The sequence below is a fragment of the Pristis pectinata genome, chromosome 5 (genome assembly GCF_009764475.1).
Source record: "Pristis pectinata isolate sPriPec2 chromosome 5, sPriPec2.1.pri, whole genome shotgun sequence".
Lineage (NCBI taxonomy): Eukaryota > Metazoa > Chordata > Chondrichthyes > Rhinopristiformes > Pristidae > Pristis > Pristis pectinata.
The window spans coordinates 8,694,072-8,708,047 of record NC_067409.1 but is presented as its reverse complement, the minus strand read 5'-3'; the positions used below and the strand labels follow the sequence as shown (position 1 = coordinate 8,708,047).

The window sequence follows — 13,976 nt, the reverse complement described above, 5'->3', positions numbered from 1 at the left end:
CTCCACATCTGTCTGGAATCGTTACCTCCTCTCTTGAGATAGAGACCCGTTTCCAGAACCAACTCCCCAAACAGCCTCCTGACCCCCTCCAGGGAAATCATCTTTCTCACATCCAGTCTGTCCAGGTATAGAGTCATATACCAGAGAACAGGACCTTCAGCCCATCAAGTACTTATCTATACTAATCCCATTTACCAACAGTTGGTTGGTAGCCTTTCAACACCTTGGCAATTCAAGTGCTTGTTAAATGTTCTGAGAGCCTCTCCCTCTGCCACCTCCTTAGGTAGTGTATTCCAGATTGCAACTGCCCTCTGGGTGATACTTCTTTTCCTCAGATCCCACCTAGACCTTTTACTCCTCACCTCAAATCTATGACCATGGGCTTAGACATCTCCATTATGGGGAAAGGTTTCCTACTATCTACCTTACCTATGCCACTCAGTCTTGGAAACCTCCATCAGGTTTCTCCCCCCTCCTCAGTCTCCTCCATTCCAAGGAAAACAGGCTGAACCTATCCAGTCTTCCGTCCTAACTAAATCACTCCAGCCCAACAAACGTCCTGGTGAATCTCCTCTGCACCCTCCCCAGTGCAATCACATCCTCCCTACACTGTGGTGACCAGAACTGTACACAGCACTCCAGCTGTGGCCTAACCAATGTATTACAAGGTGGTACAATCACCTCCACACTCTTGTGGTCTATGCCCCAGCTGGCATCCGGTAGGCCTTCTTCCCTACTTTGCTGCCACCTTCAGACAATCTTTCAACTTGTATACTAAGGTCCTCTGTTCCTCAATACTCACGAGTTCTTTTCGAAGCGGTGACCAAGAAGTTTGATTGAAGGTAGGGCAGTAGACTTTGACAAGGCCCTCATCATCAGCAGGTCCAGAAGGTTAGAACACCTGGGATCCAGGGTGGGCTAGCCATTGGATACAAAATTGGCTTGGTGGTAGGAGTCAGAGTATGGTGGTAGATGGTTGTTTTTCCAAATTGGAAGTGCCCAGAATAGGGGAGTCTAAAACTAGAGTGCAATAGGTTTAAGGTGAGAGGAGAAAGATTTAAAAAGGTCCTGAGGAGCAATTTGTTCACCCAGAGGGTGGTGGGAATATGGAACGAGCTGCCAGAGGAAGTGGTTGAGGCGGGTACAATTACAAGGTTTAAAAGACATTTAGACAGGGACATGGATAGGAAAGGTTTCGAGAGATATGGGCCAAACTCTGGCAAGCGGGACTAGCTCAGGTAGGTAACTTGGTCGGCATGGACAGGTTGGGCCAAAGAGCCTGTTTCCATACTGTATGGCTCTATAAAGCTGGAAAGTAGGACGTCAAGAGGTTTAGAGGAGGTTCAGGAACCAGGGAGTTGATTGCCTGGGCTGCAAATTGTTGGAGTGATTAAAATTGGTTGTGTCTTAAAGATTTTAGGTGGAAATAAATACTGCCTTTGGTGTGTCATCCACTGGATTAAGTGAGTATGTGTGAAGATGGGAGAGAGGTGGGGACAGGGAGAGTAAACGGAAAAAGACATTTTAATTTATATTGCAACTTTCACAACCCAATTCCCTGTGCAGTCAAGGATTGGACACTTCCACAAATAACGATGCGATAATGAACAGATAATTTGTTTTAGTGACATTGATTAAGGGAAATGATGACCAGGACAAGTAAAGTGCTGGAAAAACTCTCTCCTACTCATCTTCAAATTGGTACAAAAGGATTTGTTTTTATATATATATCCCCTTAGGAGAAAGCTTCTTCCCAAAGTTCCACCTTCTGTGCTCAGGTTACAGGAGTGTGACATGACTCACATTACGGAGAGATTAGTGGTTCCCACCAAACCTCAGTTGTCTGAGGTTTTTTTTTTCTCTCTCTTTTTTCCCACCCCATTTCTTTTTCCCTTTTCCTTGGAGCAGACTCGATGGGCCGAATGGCCTGCTTCTGCTCCCTTATCTTGTGATCTTGTGATCTTGTGAAGACAGGAAGGAGCTTTTGTCCTCTGTGGATTTGCAGCAGAAAACAAAGACACAGCCAGGTTTGAACTCTGGTTTTTGTTTTTGTAAAGAAGGCCATCAAATTAGATCCAAAATTTACCACAGTTTTTCAATTGTGCACCTGTAAATATTTGAATGGAATCACTACTCCTCCTTTCACCCAGTCACTCTGCAGGTTGGTTCAGTAATTGTCAGATTTCCAACGCTTCTGCTTCAGATCTTGGTCGAACTGTGTTGACACCATCACGAGAACACGAGCAGGAGACCACCAGGCTCTTCCAGCCTCCCCACCTTTTAATATCTGATCTACACCGGTCTCAACTCCTCTTCTGTGCCGTTTCTCCAATAGCCCTCTGTTCCCCAATCCACCTCCACTTCAGTGATCCAACCATCCTACCTCCTCTCCACCTCATCAAACAGCTGCACTCCTAATAATGAATGTCCAAGACAAACTTTCAAATCTTCAAATTCCCCACTGGTCTCATGATCCTCCCTCCTTCCCATCCCTGTAATCTCTGCCAGACCTACAAAGTTACACCATCTCAATTCTAACCTCCTGCTCGTCCCAGTTTTCACTGCTCCACCAATGGTGCCTGCCAAGACCCTTAACCTGGTAGTTCCATCCCTTGGATCACCAAGGAACTTCATGGCACAAAAAGAGGCCATTGCCATCAATCCCATCCCCACTTCTTTCCACACCAGCCCTGCAAATCCTTCTCCCAAGTGCTATGTGATTGATTCTGTTCCCACCACTGCAGACAGTGAGCTCCTGAGCCTGATTATTCTGAGCAGCAAGGCTTTTTCCTCACATATGCCTGTAGCCTTCACCCAAAACATTAAACCTGCGTTTGAACCCCACAGTGGGAACAGTTTTTATTTACACTATTTAACCCAGTCACAACCTGGTACACCTCTCAACCACCTTTGCTTGAAGGAGAACAACTCCAGCGTCTTCAGTTTAATTCTGCAGCCAAAATCCCTCATCGTAGAACACTACAGCACAGTACAGGCCCTTTGGCCCACGATGTTGTGCCGACATTTTATCCTGCTCTAAGATCTATCTAACCCTTCCCTCCCACATAGCCCTCCATTTCTCTATCATCCATGTGTCTATCCAAGAGTCTCTTAAATGTCCCTAATGTATCTGCCCCCACAACCTCTGCCGGCAGTGTGCTCCACACACCCACCACTCTGTGTAAAAAAACTTACCCCTGACATCCCCCTTATACCTTCCTCCAATCATCTTAAAATTAAGTCCCCTTGTGTTAGCCATTGTCACCTGTGAAAAAGTCTCTGACTGTCCACTCAATCTCTGCAACCTTTCCAATAAATCTTTTGTCTGCCCACTCTGGACCTTCAGACCATGAAATACAGCAACGGTGGTAGTGCATTCAGCCCCTTGATTCTGCTCCACCATTCAATCAGACCCAACTTGCCTTGTCCACTTTCCTGCCCACAACCTTTGCTTCCTTTCTGATAAGGAAAATCTCTCAGCTTTGAATATATTCAAGGATTTCCAGGGCAAGGAATTCCAAAGTCTCACAACCCCTTGAGGGAAGAAATTCTTCTTCATTTGTCTTAAATGGGTATTCCCTTATTCTGAGACCATGCCTTCTGGTCCTAGATGCTCCTGAAAGGAAACATCCTCCCAGTATTTAGCCTGTCAAGACCCCTAGAAATCACGTTTTAATAAGGTTGTCTTTATGTCTTTCTTTTGTACTCTCTGCCTCCATTTATGAAGCATTAGTCCCAGAATGTTTTGTGCTCTAACATGCCCTGCCACTTTCAGATTCATGCACGCCCAGGCCATCCCGTTTGTGCCCTCCACTTAAACTTACCACTTAGTCTATAAACTCTCCTCCTGCCTTCTCTTTGCAGAAACTTAAGACCTATGTTTCTGATCAAGTTTTTGGTCTGCTGTTCCCATGTCTTTACATGGCAAATTCTGTTCTCCAAACTATTATCAAGAATATCATCTAAAGGGAAAGAAAGTCATTAAATGGTTACAGCAATGGTGACAAACTGGTCAAAGATTAATTTCCTGGACGAGTGTCTGGGACACATTTTGTTTCGGGAGCAGTGCTACACCTGGGGACCAGTGGCATTTCTAATCTTTACAGGGCAATATCTCACTGAACAAACACACCAATGAACAGAATACCAGCTTATCATAGAAACAAGTTCACGTCAGTTACCTCATCCACATTGTCGTCAACAAAAACATCTTACCTAGTCTTAAAGGAGTTATTGGCAACCAGTGATGCATTCCTGTCAAAAGCTCAAATAATATTTGATCAGAAGGACAGAGTCCCGTGGTTGTGAATTAATTTGCACTTCACTACTGAGAGCAAGTTACTAAGCAACCCAAGTAAAACATCCTAAGGCTTTACAGAAAGCAACCGGAGAGATGAATCAAATCAACACCGAGGGAGACGGCTTAGCGCACACATTAAAAAGCCAGTAGCACAATGCCTTCCTCCTCTGCATTGTTTCCAACAACACCAGGCCATCTGAAATTAAAAGAAAACTATGTACACAGTGATAGTGCTGCTCATACTTCACATTGAGACACCTCATTGCCTCTGATACTGGACAGCTTCTTGTTCCGCCAAAGCCGAACCCAAGATTTAGACCAACTCCTGGTGCGGTACTGAGGGAATTCTGCCATGCCCAAGGTCTGGCCTTTTAGACGAGATGTTAAATTTTCTGCCTGCTCAGCTGAGTGTAACATTATTAGGCCAAGGAGCAGGGAAAGCCAGGAAGACAAAAACTTCCGCAGGTGCTGGAATCTGGAGCAATACACAAAAAGTGCTGGAGGAACTCAGCAGGTCAGGCAGCATTCAGTCCATGGTCCTGTCTAATATCCATCCATCAACCACAATTATTATCACAATGATAGCACAAGTTACCTACCATTTTTCCTAGATCACACAGTGACGGTAGTCAACGAGTACTATTGAATGAAGTGCTTTAGGACCTGCAGGTATCGAAAAGCTCACTGCCTCCTTATCAAAGGCTTTTCTCGAAGAGACCATGGACTGGGGAAATGGTGCATGTCCCTGCTAAGCCTGTCCTGTTGTGCGATGGGCAGAACACCCAGTCCCAGCCGGCTTCCATCCCTCACCCCTTTATCCAGTACACTTATCGTATTGGTGCATCTTCCAGCTCTCGCCAAGAACTGGAAAATTTCCACTAAATTTCAACTTTCCCCTTCCTCTAACCTATATTTGTTAGTTTTTCTTAGTCTTCCCATTCCTTCCTCTGCTTTGGGAATCGATTCAAATAACAAGCCTGTTCACTTCCACAGCTGCTGTGATACGCATCCACCCCACTTCCCGCAAAGATACGATCCTATTCTTCCTCCTGTCCCAACAATACCACCTTCCAACTCTACTTCCCGCCTCTACACCACATTGAGAAGACAGCGACCATCACATTTCCTCTCCTCTCTCTTTCCCTTCCTGGAATGATAGAAATAGCCTGTCCCAACCTACCCACTGCCCCACCCTCAATGGGTTCCCTTCTGTATTGTTCACCATCTCCTGCCTAATCCCACCGCCAAGGACATCTTCTCCCCTTAGTAGGTGAAAGGACTGCATTTCTCATCCTTTATTTTAGTATAGAGCACTTCCTGCTCAGTCTGCTCTGCAATGTGGAGATCAAACTAACTAATCACTTTCCCAAATGGTTCTGCTTAGTCTGGTGGAGACCCTTTGATCTTCCAGTCAACATTTTGATTTGCCATCCCACCCCACTTTGACCTACTTGGCTTTCTACAGGTTTTTAACCAACCTCAGAACAAGCCTGAGAACATCACCTCATCTTTCAGAGGTGCTTTGGAATCAACATTACCTTTCATCGTTTCAGATTATAAACACTGTCTCTGCCTGTCTGGATTGCAAATGCCAGTGATGCCTAATTAAATCACTTCTAAAACAATCCTTTATCCTTCACGACCCATTCCCACCCACTTTTGCCTCAATGCCATCAGTGAGAAAATTAATCTCTTCTGTGTTCCGCACTGCCACAGATCTTTCCTGTGGTTTTGCTCACATCCCTCTCACCTTTCCCTGCCTTTATGTTTGCTTTAACAGTTGATCTACCAGGTCATTGACCAGAGGGGGACATTAATTCCTTCTCTCCCCACAAATAGTGCCTGATCTGCTGAGCATTTCCTGACAATATTCCCAGATGTCCTGCTGTTGTTTTCTGGATGCCCCAAGTTGGCATTTCAGGTTCATGAAGATTGCAGTGGAAGTTTGGGTAGGGGCAAGAATTCACTATTGAGCTCCTAGGAAAGTCATACAGCAGAAAAGCAGGCCCTTCGGCCCACCATGCCTATGCTGACCTTTTCACCCATTGACACTAATCCCATTTACCTGTATCCTTTTATGGCTTGCCTAAGAGTCTGTCTAAACGCCTTTTCAATGTAGTAATTGTATCTGATTCCACCACCACCTCTGGAAGCTCATTCCTGACATCAACCACTCTGCGTGTTCCCCTCAGATCCCCAAAGATACAAAATAAATTACAGGCAATAAGCTACAAATTTGTTGACAATTATATATTTTTTCAAAAAATCAAGACGTGAACCACACATTTATTATAATGAAAGGATTTATTTCTCTCAGGAATTAAGACAGCAAATCCTGAATACACTATACACTAAGCAATACATAAATGACGGATATAGACTGGTAATTGTAGCACCTATTGACATAATCTTCCTTTTAACCACAAGATTACAACATTCTATATTAATGCTATATACACAAGTTAACTAAGATGTGTTTATGTAGTAAAATATAGAATTAAGATACTTATGACTGATACACAAATTTGATTTTATTTCTTTTCTTAAACCTAATGCTTTACTAAACGGCCAAGCTAAATTTTGGCCTCGAGTCCATTGAATATTAACTGTAGCATTTCCCTATGTTCAACAAGCTGTCTGCTACCTGAATGAGGCAGAACTATGCAGCGAGCAACATTGGTACAATCTCACTTCAAAACAAAAATCTCTCAGCAAGATAGTGGAACAACTACAGTATGAAGCATCGCTTCTCCCCACCAACCCCTCTCCTCCCCTGCCCCCCCAATCAACCCCTCTGGTTTGTGTAGAAAGGACTATTAAATAGGGATAAGGTGCAAGATTTCATGGTAAAAATAGCTTACCTAAATGAAGCACATGAATAAATTTACCCATGATATTGTTCAGTACAGCTAAAGTAACATTCATGGTGAGATAGGGGTATCAACAAAGGGTTAAATGCTCTGATTCAAAATTAAACCTCACCCTTCAACTCTGACCTTCAAACTCAACAGCCTTTGAATTTAATGCTTCCTTTAAGAAACCTTTGAGTATAACTCTTCCAAACCTTTAATCAATTCAGCCTCAGGAGTCTGGCAGACCATAGCATGCCAGATGGAATTACTTCCGTAAGGAACAGTAATGTGGGTTCAACTAGAAAAGGGATGAGAGTTCCCAAAGTTGGAATTGGAATGAGGATTTATTTATTTTAGAAATAAAAATATGACTCACCAAAGGTAGTGCCACCAAAACAAAATAAAATCCTTTTAATATTGTTGTCCTGAGACACAATGTCATTATGATAGACTGTACGGGTGCAATATACAACCTGTGTAAGGCTGTCCTGCTTTGTAATGGCAAATGTCTATTTATTGCTTTCTTTGGGATAATTTTTGTCAAAAACATTTTCTTTTTTTTAAAAAATAGGATTATGGAATTCAACCAACCCTCCCTCCCCTCAATAATACACAGATCAGCTACAAAAAAAGACAGAATCACAACACTGTCTGGCTGTAGCCATTTGGTGTGTGACTATTAGCAGTGTAGACCATGGGTTTAAGGAAAAGGAACACTGGAAATGAATGATTCACCTTGAACTGTTTTGTGTAAACGTCACAATGTGGGGACTCCCCTTTATTTACAGATCTCACGCCAAATTGCAAACAAGTCTGCAGCCACTATAGTGGATCCTATACAGGAGGCCAGATTTTTTTTAAAAGAATGTTTATTTGCCAATGACCAGCTGAGGGCTCCTATGGTAGAACATTAAATTTCAATGAAAAGTCAGAAAAGTGCTGAATCATCAGTACTGAACAGCATCAGGATGCCCATTCCCTTGCTTTACTATTGCTTAAATTGTGACTTTCCTATATTTCCTTCTCTTCACGATGAGCAAAATAGGCAGAATTCAAAAGTATCAAAAACATTTAATATTAAAAAAAGTCCTATGTCTTTACAATAACCAACTTTTTATTTTATTTAATATTTTAAACTCTGTATCCGATAAGAGCACATTAAAAATACTGTGATGCTTCACTGACATATTCCTCCTCTCCTCTGTACAATGACAAATACTGCACGTTAAATTCTCTGATAAAATATAGCTTGTGACTTAACAGTGCACTTGCAAAGATACTTTCACTCCCCTGCTACTTGCCACTAAATGTAATAATGATTCTTCAAAAACCTGCACAACAGAAACAAGGAACTTCTACTCCTCCCCGATGGAAGATAGTGATTTTCTACTATGATTGAAGCTGCTGATTATGTCATTTCTGATCCAATTATCTCAAACGAGCCACAATTTTTCCAATCCTACTTCATCACAGGAGGGAGAGGGACATTCAATAATTGCACAAGGAGTAACCTGTGATGTGGATGCAGTGTAGTGTACAATGTTGTCTGAAAATCTAAGGCCTTTGCAGGCCTCAAAGCAAGCAATCACTGCAGCTTTAATTATTTTCAAAAAGCAAGACTGCCCATGAGTCTCACTGTACTAATGCTTTTAAAATCTCAGTTAGTGTTCAAGTTTAAAAACGTTTGCTAGTACCCGTTAGTTGAGCAAAACAAAGTAAATTAAAATGGCAGCATGTGGGAACATGTTCAACCCCGACGGCACCTCCCAGCAATCTACATATAGACTGTGAAAGCACCAGCAATGTCTTGGTGTGTGCAGCAGCATCAGGTCTGCCTACAAGAACGAGAGAAGGTAGGGACTGAAGAGGCCCTTTCTGAGCCTTCTCTGCTGTTCAAGGACGCAGTAGTATCCCAAAAACCTATCAATCTTGTCTCGAATATATTCAAGAACTAAACAACCATTGCCTTCTGAGCTCGAGAACTCGAAACATTCACAAGCCCTTGAGCTAAGAACTTTCTCCTCACCTCAGTCCCAAATGGCCAAGACAGTGATCCGCTGGATCTGAACTCTCCAGCCATGAGAAGTATTTTCTCAGTGTTCACCTTATCATGCCACATAAAACCTTATGTTTCAATGAGACCTCTTTTTATTCTTTTATATAGGGAATATACATCTAGCAGACTCGATCTCTCCACATGACAATCCCTGGACTGAGCAGTCAATCTAATGAAACCATGTGTGGTCTCAACAAGACCCAATGTAACTGCAGCAGGCCTTTACCCTTGTACCCCAATCTCTTTGCAATAAAGGCCACCCTACCAATTTGTTTCCTACTTACTTGCTGCACTTACAATGGAAGACCGCACTGTCTATTCTCCTCCCTTGATTCTTCTTGCAAAAATTTACTTTCCAGAGTCCACCATTTTTGAGGTGAAGACATCTTAGGCAAACTGGACTTGGTATGATGCAAAGGATAAGCAATGCAAGTGATCCCAAGGATTTCCATACCACTACCTGACTAATTACTAGAAGGGTTACCAAAAACAAAGGCTCAATTACGTTCAACATTAGTCCACTATCAATCACAATGTTCACTTATCCTTGGGCACAATCATACAGGATATTTGACTAAAAAGTCCTTGGTCAAGGAAAACTGATGGGGTTTATTAATGACAAAGTCCCTACCCAAACACTCATTGAAATACCAGCTGAAACTCGTACACAAGTACAAATCACTGGAGTAGCCTTATTGCCTGCTGACCCATTAATCCCTGAAACACAAACCTCCATCACAAAAACGCATTAGTTTTACACTTTAGACCGGAGCACATCTCCAGACGAGTTAACTGCAGCCACATTTGCTGGGAGTAGTGGAAGGAAGGGTAGAAACATTTCTGTGATGTGCACCCATATCCATCATCGAACTGTCTCTATCCAGACTTGCAACTCAATGCACCCAACCTTTTAAGGCAACATTTGAAAGAGAAATTCATTGGTTTTCCTGTCGAGTATGCAAAGATTTAATGAACAGAACAAAAGCCCTCGCTCACTGTAGCCTGGAGCAGTAATTGTTGCTAATGTGTCAATAACCTGATGCTCCTTGCTCGACTGCCACCATGTGCCTTTTTTCAGCTCAGTCCTATGCATCTTTTCTGTTGGGTGCACAACAGAATTACTGCATTTCCTTCAGTGTTACACTAACGTGTCACCCCAATTCTGCATCAAACTCCCCGGACCAGTTCTGTAACCAGTCTTTTTTTTGGTATTCCATGGACTAGAAAATGCCAATTTCTGCTTTTATTAACTCCACCTCCTGTTAAAAGCCACAGTGCCCATGATTAAGTGCTAACTTGGTGCTCCAAAAAAATTATTCCCCAGAAACATACACAAATTTTGGATGTAAAACACAGCAAAGGCGAGCTAGAGTGGGTTCAGAGGGGTGGGAGAAGTAGGATTTGGCCCAGACTCCTAACTTCCTAGCCCGAAGAACTATTTTCTGATTAATCTTGACAGTCTTCCTCTCTTTGGTTTCCGTATATTCCCACAAGCTGGAGTTCCTTCACTCTTACCCTCGCTTCCATCGATTCCATAGTAGGCCACGCTGTCCATGGTTACAACACTGTTTCGGTTCACTTACACAATACGACACTGGCTGCTAAAACTTCAGGTCTGTTAGGTGCACTCCAGTAAATAGTTAAACTTGCCACACACAAGCACAGCTCGTTTTACCCTTGTTAAATAAAATAGCAGGTTATAGATGGGAGGCTGGGGGGGGACGGGGGAACGGCAGGAAGGGGAAGAATCCCATATTACCTTGCTAATTAAGTACATCAGGAATACATTTATGAAGGGCCACTTACTTAGTCTCTTGGCCCTCAGGATGCACACTATTAAATCTGTACACGTCCTTCTTGCATTATATGCTGCAGGGATATTCGTGTTTGAAAATTCTAACAAAAAGGTTTTTTAGTGAGCAGTTAAAGTCTATGGTTGCCTTTAAAAGTGGTTCAGACCAGTCCACACTAGTCTTGTCCTATATGATATTAAAAAAAATCCTTTGCCTACATCCTTACTGTAAATAATACACCAAAATAGTTTTTTTTTGTTACATATGGTCTTTTCCCCCAAGGTTCATTGACTTTTAGTCCCCATCCTTTAAGTACATATGCCTCCTTTGGTTATATTCCTTCCAGGTAACAGTATATTCAGCATCACACCTGGGGCGTGCTTTCGACCGTCTGCTACAGTTACTTGTCTCTTTTGTTTGGAGAGGAAAGGAAAACACAAACTCATAGCGGTTCAATTGTTGTTGGCGTTTATCCGACCAGCTGGAAAGAGGGGCGGAGGCGGCGGGAGGTGGGGAGGAGGGGGGAGAGTTGGAGGGAGGGAGTGCAGGAGAGGCAGCGGAAGGGAGTGAGGGTGAGGGTGGGAGTGTGGGTGAGTCTGGGGGTGGGAGATGAGGGGGCTGGAATTGGGCGGCGTGGTGGAGGTGAGGCTCAGTGGGTTGCTGTCTGCAGTGATGGGGTTGGTGACTCGGAAGCACTTCTCCTTGTGCGCCTTCAGCATGTTGGAGAAACGGAACCGCTGGCCGCAGACGTCGCAGGGATACGGCTTCTCGCCCGTGTGCGTCCGCCGATGGCGCTTCATGTTTGGTCGACTGGTGAAGCTCTTGCCGCAGATTTCACAGATGTACGGTTTCTCCCCTGCAAGCAAGCAGAAGATTCATTCCTGGGCTTAAATTCAGCGATTAATGGTGAACCCACAAGGTACAGCAGGGTGGCGGTAATGTTAACGGATTAATAATCTGAAGAACCCCATCACAAAGCCCTTTGGCCCACTGTGTCAATGATAGCCCTTTGGAGAGCTATCCAATTAGCCCACGCATAATGTTCCCTTAGCTCCAACTCTTTCTTTTCGTTTCCCTGAAAATCACACCTGATGGTTTTAAAGAACCCTCAAACTGTTCGGTCTTTACGAACAAGCAGCACCACCACCAGTGAGCAGACTTCAACAGTTAACAGCATTGGGAAGCAAAAGGTAAAACCCCCACCAGATTCCCAATGGAACTCTGGGATCAGGTCACGCAGCACGGACAAGCCCAAGTATCGACAAGTGGTTTAGCATTACATTGGACTTTAGTGTCAAGCCAAATCATTAAATAGAGAGGCAGTACAGATGCTATAATCTGGAGTAAAAAACACAAGCAGCTAGAGGAACTCAGCAGGTCAGGCAGCATCTGTGGAGGAAGATGGACAGTCGACGTTTCGGGTGTCAACCAAAATGTCACCGTCCATCTCCCTCCACAGATGCTGCCTGACCCACTGAGTTCCTCCAGTGGCTCGATTTTTGCTGCAAATCATTCAAGAAGTTAGACCTAGCTCTTAGGGTTGAAGCAATCGAAGAATATGGGGAGAAAGATGGAACAGGGATGATCAGCAAGGATCAAGGGCAGCACGGTAGCGTAGCGGTTAGCGCGACGCTGTTACAGTGCCAGCGAACGGGGTTTGATTCCCGTCGTTGTCTGCAAAGAGTTTGTACGTTCTCCTGTGTCTGCGTGGGTTTCCTCTGGGTGCTCCGGTTTCCTCCCATATTGCAAAGACGTATGGGTAGGTTAATTTGGGTTTAAAGTGGGCAGCGTGGACTCGTTGGGCCGGAAGGGCCTGTTACCACGCCCTTAAATTAAAAAAATTAAAATTAATTAAAAATATTGGATGGCACAGCAGACTCGAAGGGCTGAATGGCCTACTTCTGCTCCTATCTTCTATATTTCTATAGAAAAGATAAATGTGTCAATGAGGCCTTTCAGTTGGAGCTTCCTAAGTGGAAGTAGGCCATTCAGCCCTTTGAGTCTGCTGTACCATCCAATATGATCCTTACTGATCATCCCTGGTCCATCTTTCTTCCCATATTCTTCCATTGCTTCACCCCCTAAGAGTTAGGTCAAACTCCTTGAATGATTTGCAGCAAAAAAACGAGCCGCTGGAGGAACTCAGCGGGTCAGGCAGCATCTGTGGAGGGAGATGGACAGTGACATTTTGGTTGACATGCAAATCATTGACTGTCCATCTTCCTCCACAGATCCATTCCCTTCCTGCACAGCAGGACTGTGGCTGAAGTGTACACCAACAAAACGCACTGCAGTTACTCACTTCAGCTGCTCAAACAAATCCTCCCATAGCCACAACTCGTACCACTGGGGAGGACAAGGGTAGCAGGCACACAGGAACTCCAAATCCCCCTGCAAGTCAAAACCATCCTGACTAGGAAACATATTACCGTTCCCTCATTATCAAGACTAAATCTGGAACTGCCTACTCAGCAGCACCGAGGGAGTACCTTCATCACAGTAGCTCAAGGTGACAGGTGGGCATCACTTTCTCAAGGGCTGGTAAGAACAGTAATGCTCACATCACAAAACAAAAATCCTTATCCATGCAGATGGAAGCAGAGAATTATCTGTGCTTAATCTTCTGGGATGGCATAAACATCTACTCTCGGCTCCCTTCCATTCCTTATCCACTACATTATCTCAAAACGTGGTCAGTTTTCATGTACACAACCGGCCACACCTCACCACTACATCTCAGCCCTCTTCTGTCTCTATATTGTCAGACAATTTGTTTCACATTCATTGCTGGTTAAGAAGAAACATCTTCCCACTGAATACTGGGGTGTTGGAAGCTACTATCTTCAATTCCCATAGCACAATCAATTCTTCAGCCACCAACTCCATCCATTCTGGATGTCTCTGAAACTGAATAGGATTATAATCTTGATGTTAAGATTGATTTTGAGATGAGTTTTGTATCAAATTTTTGCACC

The 13,976-nt window shown here is 43.7% G+C and overlaps 1 protein-coding gene across 5 annotated transcripts in view; it reads right to left on the bottom strand.

The window, feature by feature from the left end:
- Nucleotides 1-6,586: 6,586 nt before the first annotated feature.
- zbtb47b (zinc finger and BTB domain containing 47b) overlaps nucleotides 6,587-13,976 on the bottom strand; it is a 214,100-nt gene continuing 206,710 nt past the window's right edge. For all 5 annotated transcript variants that reach the window (XM_052015448.1, XM_052015446.1, XM_052015445.1 and 2 more), the window contains exon 6: nucleotides 6,587-11,857. In XM_052015448.1, the coding sequence (XP_051871408.1) occupies nucleotides 11,454-11,857 (404 nt within the window). In that variant the 3' untranslated portion in view covers nucleotides 6,587-11,453. The remainder of the gene's footprint in view (nucleotides 11,858-13,976) is intronic.